This window comes from Pinus tabuliformis, chromosome Q (genome assembly GCF_031772625.1).
Source record: "Pinus tabuliformis cultivar Carrire ecotype Pingquan chromosome Q, CPIR1, whole genome shotgun sequence".
Taxonomy (NCBI): Eukaryota; Viridiplantae; Streptophyta; class Pinopsida; order Pinales; family Pinaceae; genus Pinus; species Pinus tabuliformis.
In genome coordinates this window covers 803,812,363-803,839,636 of record NC_142296.1, presented here as the reverse complement: position 1 = coordinate 803,839,636, position 27,274 = coordinate 803,812,363, and the positions used below count along the sequence as shown (strand labels likewise).

The window sequence follows — 27,274 nt, the reverse complement described above, 5'->3', positions numbered from 1 at the left end:
TCTTTGCCAGCTATATGTGAGACTATATGATATCAGACTCCATCTAGGATCAACCGCTTCACCTGTGCGATCTCCTTCCTATACTCTTTCAACTAATCTGCATCCCGAGGAACTACCACCATTGCATCAATATAGGCTTTCAGGGCATATTCATCTAGCAGGAAGGACATCCTTGCCTTCCAGATGTTGTAGTTGGAAGCTCCATCCAACCTGTCTTGATCACGAAGCCCAAGAGTGGCCATCTCAATGAATTGTCGAAAACTTTCTCTTTCCTTTTGCTTCATTGCTGCTCTACTATTCGCACTCCCTTATGGAGTGAGAAGATATGCTCACAACCACTGTCGATTTGCAAGCAAAATTGAACTTCTTAAGACTAGAAGTTCCCTGAGGAAACTTTTCCCTCTGTGTGTGCTCTTCTCTCTTCCACCCGACGCGAATTCTGCTTCTGCAACCTACAACAAAACCCTCTATTCCAACCAGGAATCTACTCAGCGAAAATATGAGCTGCTGCTGCTGCTCCCACTACATGCTGGAATCACTGATCTAGGAGATTCAAACTTTTTCTGCCTCCTGCACTAAAAAAACCGAACTTCCCCAAGCAATTCGGTCTGCCTGGCAATGAACTGCGCTGCCTCAAGAATTTCAACTTGTTGCTCCTTCTGAGCAGTGAAATTCTTTTCTTTGCTTCTGGCTGATCAATTATGCTCTGATAACATGTGAAAATTTCAAACTGGAGCCCTATTGCAACAACTGATGTTACTTCTCCTAAATGTTAATTAATTAACAATTTATCTGCTACAACAAATATTGAAATAAATACACTGCTATCTTCACAAATAAAATTATACGGAAAAATAAAACACTAGAAGCTAAGGAATACTAGCACACACATAAAATTAACACAATTATTTTTTGACAAAAGTCACCGAAAAATCCCAATGTGGGAAAACCAGTGCAACAGCTGAGGGTTTTATTATTATGCAGCAGTGAGAAATTCTGAGTACAACTGGATGCCGAAATTTGGCACTCCTACAGAGAAAAATACTGGCAAAAATCTAGTGAGGAATTTCCTCACCCCACAAGAAAACCCCAACACAACTTGCCTTCAGAAACTCAGTCCTCTGACTAGTCTCTGATGAAGTCGTTTTTCCCTTTGCTGGATGGAAAGATGCTTCTTTGGCACTCTGGGACTCCTTCCCAGCCTCTGAAACTGAAGACGTCTTTCCCTGTCAGCAAATCAATCTTCCCTCTAGAGGGTGTTGCACTGCCCCAACTTTAGCCTCTTTGTGGCTCTTTTGCCTTTGCAAATGCACTCGCTGGATCTGGAATGCCTCCTCCAACCTCTCTGTCTTTGCCCCTCACTCACTGCTTCGATCTCTAGCTCTCTTTGACAACTGACTGCTGCTTCTTTGGAAATCGATCTGCCAAGAAATCGAACTGCTTAAGTATCTTCTCCATCATCACATCGACCTCCTCTTATAATCCTTTGTTGGAGCACCAACGACCATGATTAAATCATCTCTGGATCGATCCGTGTGAGTTTCTAGATGATTCTCGCCTTAACTTAATTAATATAAATGTTGCAGTAATCGTTATCGGGATATTATCAGTGAGGGGAAAAATCGGAAAAAAAAAAAAAATCGGTAAAAATCGGGAAAAAATCATAACATACAAAAATATTCATTTTTCTTCAATTTTTTTAATATCTAAAGCATCTACAACATAAAATAAATACATTGACACATAAATATGATAAAAGAACTAATATATAAGATGTGTAATATCATTTCTAGTGCTACATCACACATAACAGTGAATCATGTCCTGAATAGTAAGTCCTGACTCCTGAGTCCCAACTCAACCTCAAAATATCAACAAAAAATATAATAATGTATCTCAAATCATGATTCATAATGTCATATACAATAAAATGAATCAAATAACTAAAGTCTAATACGACTGATTTCCTCTGCCCCTCTAGATGTAGATGCCGGTGGAGTTGGCAGTGGACTTTGCTGTTCTCTAGAAGCTGAAGAACTAGGAGCTACAGGAGGTAGAGCACGTCCTCTACTGGTGACAGGGGTAGCCTGGGTAGGTTGTGTCACCTCCTCCTCCTCATCAAAAAATCGGAGAAGAATTTTTTTTCCCAAAGATTTTTTCCCAAAAAATCGCGATTTTTACGAAAAAAATTGTGATTTTTACGAAAAATCGCGAATTTTCAAGTTATCGCGGTTTTTTCGTTATTTTTTGTGAAAAAAATCAAAGTAAAAATCAGGCGATAATATTGCCAATATCAAAAAATCGCGATTTTCTGATCTTATCGCGATAATATCGCGATTTTCGCAACACTGATTAATATTGATTAATTAACCATATTCCCTAAGTTTAGACTTAGGAAATATTTAAAAACTGGTTAATAATCTAATTAATTCATTTCTAGGAGGAATTTCCAGAAACAATTTTTGGATTTTGGAGATCTCATGTATTCTAGCCTCTCCACAAAATTTCAAGGCTAGAACACATCCGATGCTACAAAAACTAACATGACTTATACAGGGAGTGGAGATCAAATGGTGCCATGTATCAACTACACTGGAGGCTGTTAGGGGTTGCTTGCTACCAGTTGAAGAGAGATCTACGAGAAAAAGTTCTTCCATGGAGTCACCCACTATTGGTGGGTAACATCTGGCTCCAACTGGGACATGAGCTCTTTGTGGAGTGCACGATCAACATACTCAAATGGGGAGGTCATGAGAACATCAATTATCTTCTAGGACCACAAACTTGTATCCTACACATCATAAACAATGTTGGAAGCATGTGTCATGGGCATGCTTTTAACGCTCATGTTTTCATCAAACAGTAAAACCATACAGAAAAGTAAATCTACTCTAAGATGCAAATCTAATCTAGATGCACCTGTTCTAGTATGACAACATGATATGATGATAGTAGCTATGCAGAATCAATATGCAACGCATCCTACTCTAACATGCATGCTACATTATGCAAGTGCTAGGTATAGTCATTTAGCCATTGTAACTAGCATATGATTAGATCAATATTAGATCTCCTACCCAGATGATCAATTATGATATATATTTGCAAGCAAACATGATAATCATGGTAGCCATATGCTAGGTCACAAGGGTGGGATGTTGGAAAATACGTGACCATGAATCATGCAAAGGGGTCATGAGAAATGGGGAAGAACATGAATCAAGCGTGATCAATCAGATCATTCCCTCAACCTAAGTATGGAGAAATCAATGACCAGGCTCAAGCACTCCTCAAAAGTCTCTTTAGTGGTACAATGCTTCATGGGGTCCTTAGGAACATGATGAGAAGAATGAAGGGATGGCTGGCAAAAAACAAGTTGCTTTTCCTCACGATCAAATTCAAAAGGGGGAAATGACCAAGGATCATCATCTTTAATGATGGTGCTTTGAGGAATGATAGGAGGGTCCATGGATGGCCTAAACATCTTTAATGATGGTGCATTGAGGAATGATAGGAGGGTCCATGGATGGCCTAAACTCACCTTCAGGATCATAATGAAAGTTGGGAAAGTCAAGGTTTCTATTGATATCATCATCGGTGTCATAGATAGTGTAATTATCAAAACGATGTCAATTGATCTCCCACTTCCCTTCTTCAGTATGCATGTAATCACCAATGTCAATGTCCACGGGGCTAATGGGGTCTTCTTTCTCAAGGTCCTTGATATGCACAATGTCAGGGACATCGTCCTCGAAAAAGATTGGGCTATTTTCAACTCTACTTTCTAAGGAACCCTCTTTATCAAAATCCTTATCACTCTCCCTATTAGCTCTGCCATGTTCTTCAACTTTTGATGGATAAAACAGGTTGGGCAGTGCTAATTTTGGTTGCAAATGAGCTCACAGCAGTTCATTGTATTTTTCCTCCTTCATTTTCATTATTCCCTTATAACTCCCGCTACCTTCGTTTCTGCCTCCTCTTCCGTTATCCTATGTCTCCCTTAACACATTATTTCCATTTTTCTCTATAGTCCTTTGTAAACCCCGCCTAAACCCTTTTTTCCCGGCTCCCAGGCGTTTTTGTTTAAACGCTATAAAACCCCGATAACCCGTTTAAACCCCAAATAAACTCATTTTTCGTTTAGCCCCAAGCACTAAGGTTTCAAAGTTCATATAACTACGCGCCTTTGCAAATCATATAACTCAGCGGGCCCTCACCTGTTACATAACCCGAAGCACGTGTGCGATTATCCACCGCTGTCCGATCCTCCGCTTTATGATCCAACGTCATACGCTGTCCCCGCTCCCGTAAACCGCATGTCCGATAGCCCGCGGGGAAAGCAGTTTCCCGCCGGACCCTACAGCGACGTGCCTCATTCTTATTGCATCGCGCCCCGCGGTACGATTACCGCTCATTCCCGAAAGCGGTGCGGGGAAAACCATTTACTGCTTGTCCCGCCTGTCCTGCCCATTAACGCTCGTGCAGTTCCCGCTCCCGTCAGCAGTTGGATCTGCCCACCCGCAATCCAACGGCCCTCGTTCGTCCGCCCCAGTTTTCGTCTAATAGCCCTTGTAATCCGATCTCAGCCGTTCATCTCGCGAGATCCAACGACCTATAATCTATTGTGCCTCCGTTTCTCCCCATCACCTCTCGCCATGAGATCTCGGTCGTTCGTCTAAGCCATCCAATGGCTAGCTTTCGTTCTCAGCTCCTCGTTCGTTTTCAATGCCATTTTCGTGTTTTTGGCAGTCCTGTGCACCCGAAGGAGAAAGGAGCCCATGATTCAATACTTTGCGCATTAAATCCTCAGCTACCACATTCAAAGAATAACATGACCAAGGACAAGAAGGACAGCCTTGAGCAGATAAACACGACATTTCACCTGTTCGTGAAGTACAACAGAGCAGCAAAATGGTCATTTTGTCCATTAAAACGATCAAATTGTATCAAAGACCATATTTGATAGTAAATGTGGTTGTGGTCAGTTATGACCCCTCCATGCATAGGTTAGCAAAGATTTTTGTATTCAACCTCCATATATACCCACAAAGAAGATGTAATGAGGTTGATGAATGTTATTTTGATGTAAGAGTTCAACTTCCGGAGACTGTAACGACTGTGATACCTGCAGCGTCTGGTCTTCATTTTTAGCTAATACAAGCTTCTTTTGCTGTTAATTGCTCACTTTCCATTTCTTCTTTGTTCCAGGTTGTGCCTCTTATGCATTTTTCATGGGCTCTTGATGTTTAGCATTAGAGGGGCTGTCATCCCACCTCTGTGTTAGAATCTAGTATGTTCCATTGAATTTGTATGCAGGTTTCTGTTTGTTTAATTCCAGAGAGCTGTCATCCTGTTTGTGCATTAGGAAATAGATTTACAGACCTTTTGACTGGTTGTAGCCGGCCATCACAGGGTCCTGTGCATCCGCTGGTGTGGTCAGTATTCTCCATCTTCACCTGTTTCTCAAACTATGAGTAATTGGTGGTCTAAAGCCTTGTAGTCGGGGGGTGTTCACCCATGTCTGGGGTTAAGCATAGTAGAAGTGGTTAACTGGCTTGAACATGCATCATTTCTTCCATTCATCCACCATCTTCCAACATTTTTGTTGAGTTTGTAATGTTCCCGAGCATCTCTGATATACAACCTAGGAGAGTTTCTTGGGGTGATAACATTAATTGGCGCCATCGCCGGGGAGAGGAGATTGAAGCTTAGCGTCCCTGGGAGAACGACATAGTTCCAAGCTTTAATGATAGACAAGGTTTGGGCACATATTCTGGTTGTAATCATCTATCTGGCGACTCCACTGGAGGAAGACCAACCTTTGGTGACTCCACAGTGAAGTTCTGGCTCAGTTTGTGAGACATACTCGAAGAAATCCTCAAAAATCACCAGCTGAACCAGTGCCTGACCTTGAGAGGGCTGTTAAATCGAAGAAAGCATCACAGAAAGGGGCATCAGGATCAGGTAAGCCTAAGAAATGTCATGCATCTCTGAAAGATAAAGTTATTGCGGATATACAGTTTGAAGATTTAGAGCCCAGCACTGTTAATAAGGAAATTCCTTCAAAGACTAGTTTAGCCTCTTGATCAGTTAGTTCCCCTTTGAATCTCAGTCCAAAGAAAGCTTCCTATTTAGTCCAAAACATCCCCTTGTCTCTGCCATCCATTTCAGTGTTTCATACTACTCAATCTGCCAGTGTTCTTCCACATACCCCGGTTATGGCAGGACAGCAAGCACCCACAAGGATAGAAAGAATTGTTGCTGCTAGATATGGACCTTTGGTCTTGCCTGTTCTTTTGAATCCTGCCCAAGTTCACTGGCACAGAGGGAGTAACAACAGAAGAACACCTTGAAGCTTTTTATAGTTATGCTGATAACTTAGATATAAGTGAAAATGATGTATGGATGAGAGTTTTTGTCTAGAGCCTTGATGGAGAGGACAGAAAATGGTTCAGAGAATTACCCCAGAGATCAATAGTAGATATTGAAGCCTTAGATGATGCATTTTTGAAGCACTGGGGAGATAAAAGGGACTTGCTGTATTATCATACCGAGTTTGGCAACCTGAAGAGGGAAAATGGGGAATCTTTGCCTGATCTTAATAAAAGATTCAATCGTATGTATAGTAAGATACCAACTGAAGTAAAGCCAACCCCCACCTCTGCCAAACTCACTTATGCCAATGCTTTTGATTATGATTTCTGCCTATGATTGAGAGAAAGAAGATGTGCTACTCTGGCAGACATGTAGGATGCAGCCCTAGAAGTAGAGTCTAATATCATGGCTGCAGAAAAGCTCAAAAGTCAAGCTGACAAAAGAAGGCAGAGAGGTCAGGGTTATACTTCCTCTACATCATCTTCAGAGCTTAAATTAGATAAAATGACTAAGATGATAGAGTCATTGGCTGCTGAAATATCTAAGCTAAAGGTTGAGCAAAATTCAGGAAAGACAAGGCAGCAGAACACATTTGCTCCAAGAAATCAAAATTCATTTAGAAGAGCAAATGAACAGTTACAAATTATGCAGAGGGGAAAAAAACAAATGAAGATTAGAAAGTTAAAGCCCCCTTCCAAAATGTAGTCATGGAGGAGGAACAGTTTGAAGATGAGGATGAAATTCACTGTATGGAAGATAAAGGCAACGCTGCATTTTTGACATTGGCTGCTTATGAAGAATCTTTGTTGCAGGAACAAATAAGTCAGTAGTGGGACAGAGAGGTTGTTCTACAAACGCAGGAGCATCAAAGATATAATTTGAGGTCACATGCAAAAAATATCAAGGAGAATCCTGCCCAAAGAGCTGCTGTCCAAACATAGTCACAAAATATCAGATAGAGAAGACCAGCAGCTGATTCAGTCATCCTTAAAGCTCCAGTTCAAGAGGTAAGAGGTTCTGATAAGTTATCTTTTTCTTTCAGCTTTGAGTTAGAAGTCCGGAAATTAAAAATATCTGTGCCTCTGGTAGAGTTGGTGAAGAGTCAAGTATTTAGAAAGTCTTCCTTGATGCTCTTGAGTTGGAAACCCCACAAACCTCCACTGACACTGTCAATTTGCAAGATGACAAGCCTGCCATTGTGCTTAGTCCCATGATTAAACCTGCTGATAATAATTCTCCATCTTTTTATGTTTCATTGACCATTCATGATGAAATCCTCCACCATTGCCTACTAGACGCAGGGGCCAGCCACAATTTGATGCCTAATGCTGTCATGGAAGAGTTAGGCCTTGACATCACTAGACCATATCATGATCTATTTTCTTTTGATTCAAGGAAAGTGAAATGCCTAGGATTAATTAAAGACCTGGCCATTACCCTAACTCAGCTGCCCATGAAGAGTATGATGATGGATATTGTGGTAGCAGATGTCCCTCCTAAGTTTGGCATGCTGCTGTCTAGAGGATGGATTAAGAGACTAGGTGGGACATTACAGAATGATCTATCTTATGCCACTATCCCAGTTTTTGGAGGAGAAAGCAGGAGATTATACAAAGAAGCACAGTTGGCATACATCATCAGTGATGAGAAGAATCCTACTAATCATCCCATATATGCTGTGGACACCGATTTTGGAGCATGTATTCTCCAAATAGAAGAATCTCAGAAGGCCTCAATGCAGCTCAAGAAACCAACAGTTCAGGCCAAGGAAGAGCAAGGAAGTCAGGTTTGGGAGATGTTCTTTGATGGAGCATGTTCCAGGGAGACTGCAGGAGCAGGGGTGGTGCTAGTATCTCCAAAACAAGAAAGCATTCAACTGTCTTTTAAGCTGGTTTTCCAAGTCACTAATAATATAGCAGAGTATGAGGCTCTGCTATTGGGCCTTAATGCAGCAAAAGACAGAGGAATCAAGAATCTGAAGGTATTTGGAGATGTTGATTTGATCATTCAGCAAGTAAATAAAACATTTCAAGCAAAGCACCCAAGGCTGAAAGCATATAGAGATGAGGTATGGAGAATCAAAGATTCTTTTGATTATTTCTGTATTTCATATATTCCTAGAGCCCAAAATCAGCTTGCTGATTCCCTTGCTGTGTCTGCTAGTCTGTTTATCCCTCCCATGCCTCCCAGACTAGTTTATGAAGTCCAAATGAAATACAGACCATCCTTGCCTGATAATGTCCAGCATTGGAAAGTTTTTGATGATGATGATGAGATAAATAGGTTTCTACAAGTCATTGATGAGTTTGCTGAAATGCAAATTGACCAAGAGAATGATGCCTTGGTAGAAAATCACTAGTCCTAGCTTAGAAATAAGATTGGTAAAAATAGCATTGTCCAGCTTCCCAACAATCATATTCCTAAGGGTTTAATTCCTTTAGAAAGACTGTTTGACCAAAATGATGTGCCTTACAAGGCTGCTCAAAAAGAAGATAATTTGCAGTCTATAAGCATGATATAGGAAGTCTAGGTCAGCCTAGATATATAAATTTGTCCACTCATCTGTCTGCTGACCAAAGTTCTGAATACTGCAAATTAATGAAGCAATTTGCTGATGTGTTTGCCTGGGAGTATAGTGATCTGAAAACATATGATAAGAACATAATCCAGCATAAAATCCCTCTAGAGAAAGACACCATTCCTTTCAAACAGAAGCTGAGACCAATAAATCCTATGCTTCTTCCTCTAATTGAAAAAGAAATTAAAAAATTGTTGGCTGCCAAGATTATAGTTCCTCTTAGATATTCCAAATGGGTAGCCAATCTAGTAGTGGTGAGGAAGAAAAGTGGAGAAATCAGACTGTGTGTTGATTTCCGAAACTTAAATAAATGCTCTAAGAAAGACAATTATCCCTTACCCAAGATGGAGCATTTGTTGCAAAAGGTCTCAGGAGCCAAAGTAATGTCTTTCTTGGATGGTTTTTCAGGGTTTAATCAGATTGCTGTGCATCCAGATGATCAAGAGAAGACTGCATTTACCACTCCTTGGGGCACTTTTATGTATGCTAAGATGCCTTTTGGATTGATGAATGCTGGAGCCACCTTTCAGAGAGCTATGGATATAGCATTTGTGGGAGAGAAGGATAAATTTGTCCTTATCTACCTTGATGACATAACTGTTTATTCTAGCAGTCATCAAAATCATTTGCAGCATTTGAAAAAAGTGTTTCTGAAGTGCAAAAGGTTTGGGATTCCAGTCAATCCTAAAAAATCACAATTTGCTTTAGGAGAAGGCAAGCTGTTAGGACATGTTATTTCTGCTGCAGGTGTTCAAGTTGATCCAGAAAGAGTAAGAGCAATACAGACTTTGTCTGTCCCTAGATCAAAGAAAGATATCCAGTGCTTTCTGGTCAAAATAAATTTTGTAAGGAGGTTTATCCCGAATTTTGCTGAATATATGAAGCATATAACCTCCATGTTGAAGAAAGGGGCAGAAATCAAATGGACTGATATAGCAAGAAAATCATTTGAGTCTATTAAAAAAGCTAATATGAAGGCTCCCACTTTAATAAGCCTAAATTACAGCAAGGAGTTCCATATATTTTCTTTTGCCTCTAAAGACACCATTGCAATAGTTTTATTGCAGGCATATGAAGAAGGTTCAGAGCATCCGGTGGCATTTTTCAGCAAAAACTTAAGGGATGCTGAACTAAGGTATGATATTATTGAAAAACAAGCATATGTTCTTATAAAATCGTTGAAAGCTTTCAAAGTTTATATCTTACATTCCAAGATAATTGCATATGTACTCTCTGCTGCAATAAAAGATGTCTTAACACAACTTAATGGTGATGGAAGAAGGGCTAAATGGATTGCAAAATTAATTGAATTTAATATAGAACTGAAACCCACCAAGCTGGTCAGAGGTCAGGGTCTTGCCAAGTTATTGGCTGAAGAAAATTGCAAATCATTGGATATTGATTTCCTGTGCACAATTGCAGAAAATGGTCAAACAGAAGAAAGGGAAGCAGCTGAACCAGAGGAAAAGTAGTCAGTGGCCAAGAATCTAACTTCTTGTGATTGGTATTCTGCAATAGTTAATTTCTTGTTGAAGCTAGAAATCCCCTTCAGGATTTACTCAAAGTCAAGCCAAGACTATAAAGCTTAAGGCAACAAAATATTGTATTAATGAAAATCTGCTCTACTGGAGGGATCCATCTGGAGTGCTTTTAAGGTGTCTGGACAAAGAACAGTCAATAGAAGTGATGTAGCAGTTACATAGCATCATGTGTGGAGGGCATCATTATTGGAAAACCACTACCCATAAGATTCTCAGAGCTGGGTACTATTGGCCCACTTTATTTTCTGATGTATTTGCTTTTGTTAAATCTTGTGACAGGTGCCAAAGATTTGAAGGAAAACAGCAGTTGAAGTCCCTGCCCTTAAAACCAATACATGCAAAAGGACCATTTCAGTAGTGGGGCTTGGATTTCATTAGAGAAATCAATCCACATTCTAGTGGCCAGCACATATGGATATTAGTAGCCACTGATTATTTCACCAAGTGGATTGAAGCAATTCCTACTAGAAAGGCTGATCATAATGTGGTCATGAAGTTTTTGACAGAGAATATCTTCAGTAGATTTGGTTGTCCACATAAATTAGTCACAGACAATGCAACAACGTTCAGGGCAAGAGAACTGCTGGAGAAGTGTGATTCAATGGGTATTAAACTTGTTCATTCCACCTCATATTATCCTCAAGGTAATGGTCTAGCAGAATCCTCTAATAAAAGCCTGATAAGGATAATTAAGAAGCTGTTAGAGGACAATAAAAAGAATTGGGATTCTAAGCTCAAGTATGCTCTGTGGGCTGACAGAGTGACCATTAAGAAATCCACAATAATTCTCTTTTCAAGCTGGTATATGGTACTGAGGCTGTGTTCCCAATTCAACTAACTCTCCTGTGGCAAAATTCCTTCAAACAGAACAGAATGAAGAAGAAGAAATGGCAAATAGGATCACTGATTTAGCAGAGGTACATCAAATTAGAGAACAGCTGGTTGAAAAGGCTGCAGCACATCAGAGAAAGACCAAGGAAGCCTTTGACAAGAAGGCAAAAACAGATAATTTTCAGGTTGGTGATTTGGTTTTGAAATGGGATGCACTAAAAGAAAAGAAAGGCAATCATGGGAAGTTTGATGATTTCTGGACAGGGCCTTTCATCACTTCACAGGTTCAAGGGAACAACACCTTCATACTGAAAAGTATGGGAAGAGAAGCAGTTTTTGATGGCCCAGTTAATGGGCGTTTTCTGAAGAATTATGTTGTTTAAGGTCTTTGGCCTTAAAAGTTGTAAATATTTGGTTTTATCAGTTTTAGTTAGACTCCATGCCCAACGGAACACTAGGAATTTTGGCTAATTTGTTTTCAACTAGAAAGGCAATGGTTTGCAGGTTCTTGAGACCTCATAGGGAGGATCTCATCCCCAGAAGGAGCCAGTGTTAGCTCTGCCATGTTCTTCAACTTTTGATGGATAAAACAGGTTGGGAAATGCTAATTTTGGTTGCAAATGAGCTCGCAACAGTTCATTGTATTCTTCCTCCTTCATTTGCATTATTCCCTTATAACTCACGCTACCCTTGTTTCTGCCTCCTCTTCCATTCTCCTATGTCTCCCTTAACCCATTATTTCCATTTTTCTCTATAGTCCTTTGTAAACCCCGCCTAAACCCTTTTTTCCCGGCTCCCGGGCGTTTTTGTTTAAACACTATAAAACCCCGATAACCCGTTTAAACCTCGAATAAACTCATTTTTCGTTTAGCCCCAGGCGCTAAAGTTTCAAAGCGCATATAACTATGCGCCTTTGCAAATCACATAACCCGGCGGGCCCTCACCTGTCACATCACCCGAAGCACGTGTGCGATTATCCACCGCCATCCGATCCTCCGCTTTATGATCCAACATCATACGCTACCCCCGCTCCCGTAAACCTCACATCCGATAGCCCGCGGGGAAAGCGGTTTCCCGCTAGACCCTACAGCAATGTGCCTCATTCTTATTGCATCGCGCCCCGTGGTACGATTATCGCCCATTCCCGTAAGCAGTGCGGGGAAAACCATTTACCGCCTGTTCCCGCCCATTAACGCTTGTGCAGTTCCCGCTCCCGTCAGCCGTTGGATTTGCCCGCCCGCAATCCAACAGCCCTCGTTCGTCCGCTCCAGTTTTCGTCCGATAGCCCTCGTAATCCGATCTCAACTGTTCATCTGGCGAGATCCAATGGCCTATAATCTATTGCGCCTCCATTTCTCCCCATCACCTCCCGCCATGAGATCTTGGTCGTCCGTCTAAGCCATCCAATGACTAGCATTCGTTCTCAGCTCCTCGTTCGTTTTCAATGCAATTTTCGTGTTTTTGGCAGTCTTGTGCACCCGAAGGAGAAAGGAGCCCATGATTCAATACTCTGCGCATTAAATCCTCAGCTACCACATTCAAAGAACAACACGGCCAAGGACGAGAAGGACAACCTTGAGCAGATAAATATGGTATTTCACCTGTTCGTGAAGTACAACAAAGCAATAGAAAGGTCATTTTGTTCGTTAAAACGATCAAATTGTATCAAAGACCATATCTGATAGTAAATGTGGTTGGTGGTCAGTTATGACCCCTCCACGCATAGGTTAGCAGAGATTTTTGTATTCAACCTCCATATATACCCACAAAGAAGATGTAATGAGGTTGATGAATGTTATTTTGATGTAAGAGTTCAACTTCTGGAGACTGTAACTACTGTGATACCTGCAGCATCTGGTCTTCATTTTTAGCTAATACAAGCTTCTTTTGTTGTTAATTGCTCACTTTCCACTTCTTCTTTGTTCCAGGTTGTGCCTGTTATGCATTTTTCATGGGATTTTGATGTTTAGCATTAGAGGGGCTGTCATCCCACCTCTGTGTTAGAATCTAGTATGTTTCATTGAATTTGTATGCAGGTTTTTGTTTGTTTAATGCCAGAGAGTTGTCATCCTGTCTGTGCATTAGGAAATAGGTTTATAAACCTTTTGACTGGTTGCAGCCGGCCATCACAGGGTCCTGTGCATCCGCTGGTGTGGTCAGTATTCTCCATCTTCACCTGTTTCTCAAACTGTGAGTAATTGGTGGTCTAAAGCCTTGTAGTCGGGGGGTGTTCACCCATGTCTGGGGTTAAGCATAGTAGAAGTGGTTATCTGGCTTGAACATGCATCATTTCTTCCATTCATCCACCATCTTCCAACATTTTTGTTGAGTTTGTAATGTTCCCGAGCATCTCTGATATACAACCTAGGAGAGTTTCTTGGGGTGATAACACTTCCATTCAAGATCTCCCTTAATGTCTTCATTAATGCCCTCATCTTGATGATCTAAAAAGGGATCCTCTTCTTCTTCATGGTCCTCCTCATATTCAATGAAGGCTTCCTCTAAGGCTTATCCAAGATTTGACATGCTTCTTCAATGTTTTGAAAATTTGGTCCTTTATGCAAAAAGAAACATCAAACCAACATAGAGAAAGAGGAAATGCTTCTATGCTCATATGATTCAAGCCAATCAATATCCAGAGAAATAGATAAGATAAACAATTTTGTCTTGTCCTGATGCTGGGTTATGTTGAGTCTTGCAGTATGCCTTTTAAACTTTACTATATGATTCGCTGCTAAAAGTGGATCCTTGTCAAATATTGGCATATCCCTCATGTATCCTGATTTTAGGTATTGTGGGACCCATGCTATATCCAAGGCAGGAAAAAACATGTTGTTGGTCTTTATATATCAATAACATGGAGTCGTTGTGGTGAATAAAAATTGCCTTAAAGAATGCCTGCTTCACCCTACAAGCATCAAACCTTGAAGCTTAAAGAAGAACAAGAGCTTCGTTCTTCCAATGGAGTCACCAGAATAGGATCTATATTGTCATTAAAGGCGTCACCTCTTCAAATGTTTGATCTAGGAAGGCACACTTGCTTCCTCCCTAAGAACGACACCAAAAATGTTACCACACAATCTAGTATGCCCTAAGGAGGGAAAACCTATGGGTCAAAAAGCTAGAAGAAGTGATGACAATGGGACAATGGCCCACTATCACCTCGACCCGCATCCTCTACTCTTTACGGACTTTCATCGGTAGGAGGAGTACCGGTAGGTAGATGATCACCTTTGATCGATATTCTAGGGTTAATGGTGCTAGGTGATGAGGTAGGATCTCTCAAGGGAATCTCTATGTGATAGTATGGAACTACAAAAGGTTTTTGCTCCCTTTAAGAGACCTAAAGGAAACTTGCATGAGAAATAGTGTTTTGTGAATTATTGTGGCTAAAGGTACTCTTGAGATCAAGACAAGAAGAAGAAAGTGTAATATTCCAAATGGAAAAATACCGTAAATAACAGAAGCAATGAACTAGCTACAACTACTAAATTCAGAAATGTTCAACCATACACATTTGAACATAAAATATGGGCAAAAACTCTGAGTCATTGTATTAATTTTGATATATATGAGTACAATAAATGAGATCAAAGGAACCTAGGCTTGCTACAACAAGCTAGACAAAACTTGCGTTGGAATTGTGATGCCCAAGTGTTGGAATGACTCCACCCAAAAATATCTACACTGACCCAAAAAATTACTGCCACTACTGCTGTAGGTGAACTGAGATTTCGTCCCTTAAATATACTCCAAAAATTATGCAAAATTAAATGTAGGCTCTCTACACGATATCAAACAAAACCCAGAAATATCTCACGGACCCAAGTGGTGGAAATGGCCTTGGGGTAAGTTGCGCCGCCCTCTAACAATTTCTATTGTTGGCTACTAAATGGAACTATGAATTATGCCCTCATAAGTGCTTAAAAAATTATGTAAAATTAATCCTAGCCTCCTCTCACCAAACCCACAAAAACCCAGAAAGGGTTTGGGCTGAATCCACCGACCCCTAGTGACCCCCAACAAGTGTAAATTGCTCACTTTGGCCAAAAAACGCCTCACAATTCAGATACTGCTAAATTAGGCCGAAATCTCCCTCCAAGAAATTCTCCCTAACTCCTACAAATTTCTCCCCTCAATCACCAAGTAGATCACAACTCGAATGCTCCCCAAATTTTGAATCTCTGCAAGTGCAAAGACGCTGCCAGTAAACCCCTACGCAGGCCCTGGAATAGAAAAAATTGGCCCTCTAAAATGCAACACTCTCACCCCTGCAAATCTCTAAGGAAAACTCGTTCTCCCTTAAGATAATTCTTTGCAAATTCTCCTGCCAATACTCCACTAATTGCTAGCTTCTCTCATCCCCCATGAAATTCTTCTGCGCCCTTGGAGTAGCAACCATCAACTGAAAGAAACCTGTAATATAGCTCCTCAATGATCCGAAATCAACTCCCCAAATTCTCTCCTAGGGTGACACTCGAAGTTCACCGAAGGAAGAGTTGAAATTTTTGCTTGCAAATTCCTTGCTAAACAACTCAAGAGAACTAAGGTTTGAATTGTAAAATGACCAAAAGGTGCCAAAAGTGAGGCCCTCAAGCTCTATTTATAATTTGTTGGCCTCTTCTCCCCGTGTGATCCCCACTCTCTATCTCTCCTAATTTTCACTTCCTTTTCTTTTCTCTCTCCTCCGAGAGTGCGAGTTCCCTCCTTGGGTTGAATTTCTCTTTCTTGTGGTCCCCACATTCCACTAGAACTGCAGTTTTTCCTTTTTCTCCTAAGTTCCAAAACCGGAAATGTCTCCTCATTCCAAAATTATCGCTAATGCGTAAAATAAAAATTGGGGACATGATAGAAAGGGCCTCTTATGATTTATTCCAATGAATACTAAACTCATATAACCCTCAAAGAAGTACCCTAGCAAGGAAATGCAAGCTAGGGTTTCCCTCTTAGGGCATACCGAGGGCATAAGACTTTATGGATGAAAACCAATGGGATGATTGTCAATCTTTGAGGTCTTGTAGACAAGACCCTAAGCTTGATGACTGTGCTCCTAGAATCCATCAATTCCCTTTCTAATGAATTTCACTCTATGCCCTAGCCTTGCCATCCAAGAGAAGGGGACCAAAATTTTAGGAGAAAATATGGAGAGAGAAAGGTTTGATCACCAAATGGCTTGGACCAATGCCTTCTCCTTTAGACTATGGAGTCCTAGATGCTCTAGATTTTCCAAAATCGTCCTTAAGGAGGCCAAGCTCTGATGCCCTAGCTGCCAACCCTTCAACAATTACCCACTCAAAATTTATGGATTTTTATGGAGAAAAGAATATTTCATCCTCTAGGAACATTCATAACATGCCATGCTATGAGTAGCATACGCAATTTCCAACCAAATAACTTTCAAAATTAATCTTCAACAATTAGGGCATAATACATCATTAATCTAGTTGCAACAATCCCATACATTAGACATTTTTCAAGGACAAAACTTCAACAAAAGGCACTTACAAGATGACAATATGATATATCCATCCAAAAATCAAGAGAGAGCTCCAAAGAAGATCGAATTTCAGCTCCAAATATTTAAATGGATCCAAGAAATTTCATTTTTGGTTACTCCTTGCGAGAGCGAAAAAAGTTATAACGAAAATGCCAAGATGACCTGTTTGAAGTTTGAAACAGCAGAACCCCTGAATCCAGAGCTTTGATGCCAAATGTTATGTAACCAAATCAGAAAACAGAAGAAAAGATAGATCGCCCACTTGAAAATAAGCCTCTTTGAGGGCGCAACCTCCTTTAACATCAAATAAATGAACAATTCTTGGATGATACAAATGACAAGACCTTCTTGGTGTATATAGGAGTCTAAAGGGTCATAATATAATCAGGGCCTACATAACAATAATAATGCAAGGGCTCAACAATAACAATATTGGACTTCTACAGGGCACAACAATAACAATATGAGGGCTACACTAGTATTATAGGGACCTAACACTATTACACTAGGGTGTTTCTCCAAATAATCCCCTCCACACAACACCTTTAGTGTTTATTAATTAAATTATGCTGATAATAACCTTGTTCTACGAGATTCATCAAAATGCAACGGAACCAAGAATGAACTATGCCAAACTCCCCCTAATGGTGAAATACAACAAGTAAACTCCATCGAACCCCATAAAACTCCTCAAAAACCCTTTGGGCACTCTGATGATGTTATCTCGCTCCTATAAACTGGCTACCACCAACCCTGGAAGTCCATCTTGACTGCATCATAAGGGAAACTGAAAATGAGAACATTACAAGTGGTAAGGTGAGAGAATAATTTTACAATCAAGATCAATCAATCATCCCTATCACCCCTTTGTCCATGAGTAAAATAAGTTGATTGCAAAATGCTTAAAGTACATGTCGAGTGGTAGCCCATCTTCATTCAAAAGGAATGTCGAATGTTGAGAGGTTTATGACTTGTGGAAATGGCAATGGAATGTGGCATATCATCATCACTGAGTCATATGTAAGGCTATTGGCTCACTAGGTGTCCAAGATAGGAGAAATTTTTTCTCCTAAAGGGTTACCCACTTTTGGTGGATAACAGTCCTGACTCTATTAGCCCTAGATTGAGAAGATATTAGTCCTTTCTCTCTTGTGACAATCTTTAAAACCTGAAATCTTCTTTTTATTTTATTCCAAGGTAAATTGACATTTATTTATAGCAAAATCATATATTTTCAACATTTCTTGACTTGGACATTGATGTCCTATGTTGGACAGTTGGCATTGTCTAGATGGCTAGTGGTTGTGAATGTGTTGGCATTGATGTCAACTGGATTAGCATGGTGATTGGGCGTCCAGGAGGAATCCTATGGAAGCTGCAAGCTTTTGGTAGAGAATCATCATAGTAGCAGACTTATTGAAAAGCCATAAAATGATGACTACTACGGTGATTGGTAGTTGAGGTTCAGGAGGAATCCTATGGTAACAGTAGGCTTTCAATAGAGAATCATCACAATAGCAGGCTTACTATAAAAGCCATAAAATCATGACTATGGTGATTGGGAGTCCAGGAGGAATCTCATGGTTGCTGCAATCCTCTATAGAGAATCATCATAGTAGCAAGTTTAATGGAGAAGCCATAAAATGATGACTATGGTGGTTGGGAGTTCAGGATTCCAGGCACAAGAAGAAGAGTCAAGGAGCAAAGAATGGAAGAGAGTTTGCAGCCATTTTATAGGTAGTAGATGGGCTCAAAGTCTACATTGGATCCTCTCCATTGGAAAGTGCTCTAAAAGAGCTTTCCAACGGTGTGTGGAAGTCTAAAAATGGTCTCCTAGATCAAAAGTTATGGTCTGTCAAACTCAGGGTCTTGAAGTCCTAAGCATGGTGAAATATTAGAGGTCGAAATATTAGAACCTCGGAGTAGGTCATATCGAGATATTAGAAGCTGGAGGCTATCGAAACATTGGAGTAGGAGGATATCGGAATATCAGAAGCTGGAGAACATCGGATCAGGCGAATATCGGAATATGGGAAGGTTAAAGCCATAGGAACCTTGAAATTTCTTAACATTTGAATTTTGAGAAGTTACGATATATGAAGCTGCCGATATTGTTAAAAGCATCGAGGGATGTGTAGCAAGATTAAAAAAGGTTTTCGTTGCAATACCAAGGCTTGTCGGGACCCCTTCTCTCTCTTCTGGTAGGACACATGGAACATGTGATTGGCTCTGAGAAGTTGTAGCGGCAACTGACGTCAACATGACATGGAAGTACAATGGACACATGGTAGCTTGTTTTGGCATTTTCAGTGGCCCAATGGGGAAAATCAGGGTGACACGTGTCACCACTCAAGGGAAACCACGTGGAGAAATGGCGAAAGCATGACGTCATCTCAAAGGTCAGCATATTGGAGGATGAGAACATCGTAATTCATATGCAAATGTCGTTTGAAAAGGTTACAATAAAAGGGGCTTCGATGTTATTTGGGACATGGTCGTGTGGAGACCAAAGGAACTAAGGGCTAAGAGAGAGAGCTAAAACATAATTGAGACTTTGCAAAAGTTACGATATGCAGGGGCTCCGATATAACGCTACAATGCTAAGCTAAGTTGACGGTCACATGCCTGGCCTTATGAGAAAGAAAACACTCAAGGAGCTAAGCGCCAAGAAGCTAAAGGTATCGAAGCTGGGTGATATCATAACATTCCTCTTGTATGAGTTACGATATGTTGTGGCTCATATATAACAATACAAATAATTAAAAGAATGGATGGGTTGGCAGCTAGAGATTGAATGCAAATCAATGGAGTTGGTTTATGGAGTTAGCGGGATGTGCAGAAAACGCTGAGACAAGGCAACAAGGACAACGGTCCACTGAGTAGAACTGATGAGATGAAGAATCCATCTCCTACTTCTCGTGCACATCTTGTAGATTTAAATAAGGAATAGAGTGGTCATTCCTTAGTACTTTCAAGCGCTATGGAGTAATGAATAAGCAAGGGAAGTCACGGTAGAGTGTGCATGTTGACTAAGATTAAATTCTCAATGTGGAGGATTACACAGGGAGTCAGTGAAGAATTCGGCAACGCATTCTGATGTTTAATGCCTTGACAAAATTCATCCATTAGATGCAACAACAACAGGAGGAGCCATATTGAGGTACACTCGGGCAATATGGAAACAGGCAACAGAGATAGCATCGTCCAATGTGCATCAGAGGATCAAAACCATCGATTGCCATCGAGCAATGTTGGGTGCAAAGTGTATTGTTGATGTGTTGAGCAGTGAGAGCAGAGAGTGCGTTGTGAAATGAGTGCAAGAGCAAAGCCGAAAGGAGTGTAGTAGAGAGCCTATGTGAGAGAATGAGGATATTTTGTTTTGAGCAGAGGATAGAGTGTTGTTGTATGAGACCAAGGGAGTCTGTGGAACAATAGAGGACCGAGAGCAGAAGTTGTTTCTGCAACCAACTAGATTGGTATTTTTCCATAATTGTATATGCCTTTGTTTTCAGTTTGAAAATTGTATGAAATAGTAGAATAGTGGCAAGAGCAAGTTGTAGCCTGCATTTAGAAGAGGTTGGTGCCTCTTGGCAAGTCGGTGCTTGCTAACCTAAGGGGGTCGGTGCCTCCTGTGAGTGGGTTCTCACAAACAAACTGATGTAATTAAGTAGGTGCTTAATTTACATCATAAACAAACAACAATTTGGTGGTTTTTTCCCTCTAGGTTTCCACGTGAAAACACCGGTGTCAAAATGTGTGTGCTGCTCATGTGATTGGTTGTATGAACATATGAATGCTTAAACTTGCTGCTCACTTTCTTTATGAATGAATGCTCTCATAAGTAACAGAAAATAAAAAGGACTAAAAACATATTCAGGAAAAAATTTAAGAATCTCACTATTACTGATTCACCGCCCCCCGCTCAGTTATTCCTTATTCCAACATCCTAGGGTTAGGAATATTTTTGGATGCATTGAATAAGTAAAATTTACATTTCATTTGCAATTTCCAGTCATTAATTAGAGCTGACATATATGGTTTAAGTGTTGTTACATGCCCTTTTAACCATAGAAAATTATTGTAATTTATCCTCTTATTTACTCATATTTTTCCCTCATTCCACATTTTATTATCACAATTATTGTGGTTAAATTTGTTGGTATGAATTACGATATTGTTGGAAATTCTGATTGAAAGAGCTAGTTTATGACAAGCAAGTCTAATTTGTTGTGTGTGTTTGGGAACCTTTTTAAGCCTTTATTGGTTGACCTAAGACTTCAGGTTGAGCCATGGGAACCTTTCAATTCAAATCTGGAAATTACTCTCCAATCCACCCTAGATCCTAATTCCCTATTGTTATGCCTGTGTGGAAATTATTTTGGAACTCTTGGGGGACCCTTAGCTCATGGTAATTGGGTTATTTGATCCCTTAGATCTAATAGGGAATCCTCGCTTGTGTTGTATTGCTTTCATTACTAAAACAAGGGGAATCGTGGCTGAGGTGACAATGGTAACACTCCCATTGTTGCACTTGATCTAGGCTGCCTAGTGAGGCTTTACACTAAGATGCAAGATTTTGCTATAACAGTTCCTAAGAACTATGGTCTTGTGGAGATATCGGAAGCCACCTCAACAATATGATTCCAACTTCCAAGAACCCTTAATCTATTTGCATCAGAAGCACCATCTATCTCTTGTGTTGAATGTTTGATGGGCATCTTCTGATCCCGAGGCTAGATGGATCTGCTGGTTGCACAATGTTTTGATCACTCTGATCAAGCTACAAACTCCACGTCTTGGTATGGTTAGTTGTTTATCAGGGGCTTCCCTCTAAATCCCATCATGTTGGCAGCTGCTCAGAGACTTTGAAGAATATTCTATGGGAGTGTAAGTTTGCCAGATTTTGCTAGCAGCTTGTACATGATTGAGATGCAGTGTTGGTTCAGGGACAGCTTCATTGGTGTGCAACTCTATTTTGTGACTTAGGGTCTGGTTTTGTCTCACTTTTCTGGCATTAGGGACTACCTCTGGATCACAGCCTTATTTCCAATCTGGATACTTGGATGCAAATGTCCTTTTTGATGAGGTCAATTCATTCCAATCTTTTTTCTTTTGATGAGAGGAGTTATGTATGTAATTGTCTGTGAAAAGTTACCTCCTGATTAAGGATGGCAAAGAGTCACAAACAGTAGCATATTCTGAGTTTATTTCTGCCATAGTACCTTTCGGGAAGAGGATAGGGGAGATCATTCTATACCCTTCCATTTTTGTTTCCTTTTTATGTTAATGCAAATTTTCGCTTGTACTATCAGACGTAAAGAAGGATAAATAAGTCGAACCCATTTTTCTTCCTAGCCTCTGTTTCCTGTCACATCCATTAACGTTTTGAATTACAGCTATTAGTATTAGGTAGGCATTTCTGGAAAGGGCTCAATAACTAAATAAGCCAACACATATTTCATCCTAGACTCTGTTTCCCATCGCGTCCATTAATTATAACTATTAGTAGCAGGTAGGCATTGCCAGAAAGGATTCAAAAGCTCAAATTTGTACCATCCAACTTAATATGGATTGGTAGACAAAGGATGTCTTAAACGGTGTGCAGTGGATATGAGGCATTCATTAGATTAGTAAATATTCTTGCTATAAGGTGGTATATACTAGGTAGTAACGGCACATAGTTTAAAGTTGTATCAGCTTGTAGTGGAGTGACTGATTTAGATTTTGGACAACCGTGCTTAGACTTCCAGAGGGAGCTGGCTAAGGTATTGAATGCCGTAAGTCTTACAAAAAGAAGAAAACAAATCCATGATTGATGATTCCCAATTATTAATAATCAATTATGCTAATTACTACCTAGGAACCTGGCTGATTTATAGAGACAATCCCCATAGCGAGTTTTCAAGCTAGGACTGGTTTTATGAAAGCAAACTCAGACTTGGGTACACCTGTAAACAAAAGAAAGATGACCAACTATTGTGAAATCTCTGGTATAACTGAGACATTGTTCTGAAAAATGTTTATTTGAAATTTTGACATCAGCTATGCATACAGTGAAATATATGTATTATTATATGTTATGGCACTGAGTTACTATTGACTTTTTCTTTATCTCCACAGGTTATAAATCTGTTACCTAGATGTAGAACTTCGCTTGTTGAGTAGAGAATTGCAGATAGTGTCATATTGCCATATAAAATGTTAGTTATTACTGCTGCATAAATATACAAGTAAACTAGGCATCTAAGGTATCTGTCCCATGTCCAATATTATCAACAACTAAAAAGACTTTAAGTTATGAATTTCAAACTCAACATTACCTGGAACCAATTTGGATTTTCAGGGCTCTGCTGAGCTGCTAGTATCTCCACAAAGCCCACATTCTTGTAGCTACCCATATTGCCTGGATAAGACTGTGAAATATGCCGGTTGAGAGAGGTAGAGTTAAACTGTGTGAGAACATAGACCTTTGTAATGTCACTATTGATGCAGTTACTAACAGGAATGTCAATCAATCTGTAATTGGCAGCTAAAGGAACAGCAGGTTTCGCTCTCTTCATTGTCAATGGATATAAGCGAGTTCCTGCACCCCCTCCCAGGATGATGCCAAGTACACTCTGTCATTTTAAACACAGCCATCATGTTATCTATAGAATATTACCCATGAGAACCCACTTACATTAAGACACAAGAAAGTGCATTGACAAGCATTGACATCATTGATACAATCCATGGTTGATATATAATTTGAAAATATTGCAGATTAAAAAACAGCCAACTATCTAAGTGTTATAATTTTAGGAAAACAATGGTACCCTAGGAATCATAAGAGCATTCTACCCATTTTATTTCAAGGATTTCTAGGATATTTGAGTTTTCAATATTGAGAAGTTAACCAAAAAATTGATTGAAATATCTTCCATCTCAAGAAGTGGAAATAGATTCTCTCAGAAATGTAGCACTTCTATTGTGGACACCTTTTTCCTGAACCAGAGATTTTGTTCAATGAAACTGTGCTGCCAGTTTGTAAGCAATATGCAGTGTACCTTTCCTTTTCTTCCATCCTCATTTTCACAATTAAGTCCCAATTCGCAGAAACCGTGTGTTTTATGGAGCCATTAGAAGTTATCTTCAGATTCCATTTTCTCACTGAGATATAATTCCTTGCCAGTGAACCAAAAAGGCCCAATTCAAGATCCTTTTACCCTTTTTCTTAAATGGCATAACTTGCCCAAATGCTCTCTAACTTATGCTGTCATCTGGGTAATCACAAGTGAGGGAACCTTCTGAACCAATAACACTGACACCATGCCTTGGTGCAGACTGTAATAGTGCTAACTGTTCCAATAAAATTGATCACCACCAAATGGTGTAAAGGGTCCCAAGCATCAAAGGGATAGTTTGTGCAACTTAAGAAGCCTATCCACTCTCACCTGCATAGCTTTTCATCTCTCTTTTAGTTGGTGCTTCTCCAACTCAAGGTGGGCTTCTCTAAGAACAGGATTATCAAGGCTATGGGATGGAGGCTCAAGGTGAAAAATGAAGAGTAAGCCTTGATAAAACCAAGTGGTTGTAGTATGTGGAAGTGAAGTGGAAATGGAAAAGAGGTATGAGAAAGAAAGAAGAGAAACAAGGGGATGAAATGATGGGGGACGAGTGCCTATCAATCTAAGAGCTAATGGAGTCATGAAACATTCCAAAATGAATAGATTGATTTATCACCAACAACTATTTTGATGTAGGCTATGAGGTAGAAAGGCTAATTTGACCCCTTCCACTGACATAGATAAAATATCTAGTTCAAAACCCTCATCAATTAGCTTGTACTTAAAGAAAAGTGAACTTGTTTCATACATTGAACCTTCAGGTGCTTGCTGAAAATTATGACATGGAAATAAATCTTGGATGACTCACTTTGACACGCATCAAATTAAGATAAAGGGGTCATTTTATTAGTTGAATTATTATCCTATGACCTATCAACAACTAGATATGGCAGGAGAAAGGAAACAAAGTAGAAATAAAACAGTGAATAAAAGAAGAGGGAAAGTCTCCTCAGTCTGCTTATTGCGAGATGAGTAGTGTTCACATAACTAGGCCTTTATGCAAGAATGAAAGCAAGAAGTTTCTACAAAAGATTTACAACAAATGAATATCATAGAAAACCATACCTTAAAACAGCAATACTTCATTTCTTCATTTTTTTCAAATTTGATACACAAGGGAGCCCAACACCTCATCTCCAAGCTTCAGTCTTCAATCACTACTCTCACTCCACAATCCTCCAATTGCCAATTTCCTCATGAAATGAAGAGAAGCTCCTCTTTATATAGAGAGAAATTCATCTTTGATAAAATACAATAGTTGCCAAGTCAAACAATAATAAAATAATGGATTAGTTAAGCAACATCGCACAAGAAGGTGGAGTGCCTCTTCTAAATGAGTCCATAACTCCCCTCTAGGTCAAGGGGGGAATCCCTAAGGCAACCTAAGTCCAACTATGTATAATGTTTAAATGGTGAACAAGGAACTTAGGGAAATCTGGTTTAAGAGTTGACTTTAGCAATTGAAATTTCAGATTTAAGCTTATGACTATTTAGCCCAATTAAAGAGTATAGGACGATAAATAATTCTTAGGCTAATTAGCAAATATAGTGTGAAATAAAGTATTCGAAATTGTGAACTTACATGCAGAGAATTTAAGTCTAATTTAAGGTATTGAAATGAGGGTTCATTAGACTTGAGGAACAATCTGAAATAAAATAATTTCTGCTATAAGTTTTCAGATTGTCAAACAGAATAATTACTTGAAATTTTATAATGCATTTTGAGTGGTTGACAGGGGAGGATCGATGCTTTTATACCTGGATTGGGATATGAGATCAAATAAGCCTAATAAAGCGCTCTTTTAACAAGGATTTGGGGACAAACCAAGTTGCAAATGTGCATCCTACAACAGCCCTAATTTGGATGGCAATTAATACAAAATTTGCAAAAGGAAGTTGTAATGTTCGCCCTAATTAAATTTTACCGAGGCAATCCCACATTTTTGCAATTTTGAGTAGTGGACAAATTTTGTGTACAAGACTTAAGAAAATGGGTGAAGAGGCATCAAATTAATTTTGTGAGACAAAGGGACTTCACAAGCATTAGGGAGATGGGGAAATTTGATGAGTAGTGGATGGTGGGGGCCACCTGAAAAAGAAATTTGAACCCCTTGAGGAGAAAATCAAGTTGGAGAGAAGAGGAAGGAAGGAGGTCGAGTAGGAGGGACCCACAAGGTGAGAGAAGGCAGCAAGTATAAATAAAGGAAGGGAGCTCCATTTTGGGACTTTTTGCCAATTTGTGAATTGAACCTTGTACGCTTGAGCTACTGAGCCAAGTCTACATTGTGTTGTTGAGCACAAGAGGTTTATGGGCAGAAATCTCACCTCCATCTTCAGTGGACTTTGAGTGGCACTCTATGGGAGCCCATCTACGTATTTCTAGTGTTGTTCCAGAGGTGATTGCTGGAAATTTGTTCCATTTTTTGAGCAAACTAGGTGCAGGCGAAAATTTCACACGCCTTGGGAGAAGGGGTTACAGAGAAGGTATTGTCCCGAAAGTTTGAGGGATTTCTCTTGTGGAATTTTGCTCAAGGTTCACGGGAGTTTGTAGGCCAGAATTGGAGAAAACTCTGAAGGCGTAGTTGTGCATTTCTAGGGTTTGCGCAAAGTTGGAGACACAACTAATTCGTGGGAGGTTGGGAAGCCGGTAAAGCTCGCATTTTCTATTGGGAAATTTGTATATTAGCAGAGGCTACTTACTTGTAATTTCTCAGCTGTTGGTGGGAGGTTTTTAGCTCATTTTCAGCAGTAGATCTCTTGTGGGACACAGAGCCAGTAAACCAGAAAGTTCACACTTTTTAGGCTCTGTTGGGCTAGTTGGAATTGGGTAGTAAGCTTTATGGGGTTTGATGGACTTGGCATGCGGAGCTCATAGCTAAAATTTCAGAATTTTGGAGCTGAATAGAGGGTAGAAAGAGCAGATCACCTACAATAGCAACAGTGAGAAATTTTTGGACCAGTGTAGTGTATGGAAACGAGCTCACTTAGCGCGTGGGCTTCACTATTTCCACTTATATTTTGTCTCGCTTGTTGTAGCAAACCTAGGTTCCTCTAATCCTCCTTGTACTCCATTCTTCATCAATAATAAAATGGCTCAGCTTATGCTGATTATTTTGGGCGTAAACTGATGTTTTTGCATGTGTGTGTTAGTTTTTGTAGCATTAGATGTGTTCTAGTCACGAAACTTGGTGGAGAGGCTAGAATAAATGAGATCTCCATAAACCAGAAATTGTTTCTGGAAATTCCACCTAGAGATGGCTTAATTAGATTATTAACCTATTTTTCAATGTTTCCTAAGTCTAAACTTAGGAAAACTAGTTAATTAATCATAATTAATTAATTCAAG

General features: G+C 39.8%; 1 protein-coding gene across 2 annotated transcripts in view; it reads right to left on the bottom strand.

Annotated features, from left to right (window-relative positions):
• Positions 1-27,274, bottom strand: part of LOC149221930 (glucose-1-phosphate adenylyltransferase small subunit, chloroplastic/amyloplastic-like) — a 232,799-nt gene that overhangs the window by 166,335 nt on the left and 39,190 nt on the right. For both annotated transcript variants that reach the window (XM_089385271.1, XM_089385270.1), the window contains exon 2: positions 23,143-23,439. In XM_089385271.1, the coding sequence (XP_089241397.1) occupies positions 23,143-23,439 (297 nt within the window). The remainder of the gene's footprint in view (positions 1-23,142; positions 23,440-27,274) is intronic.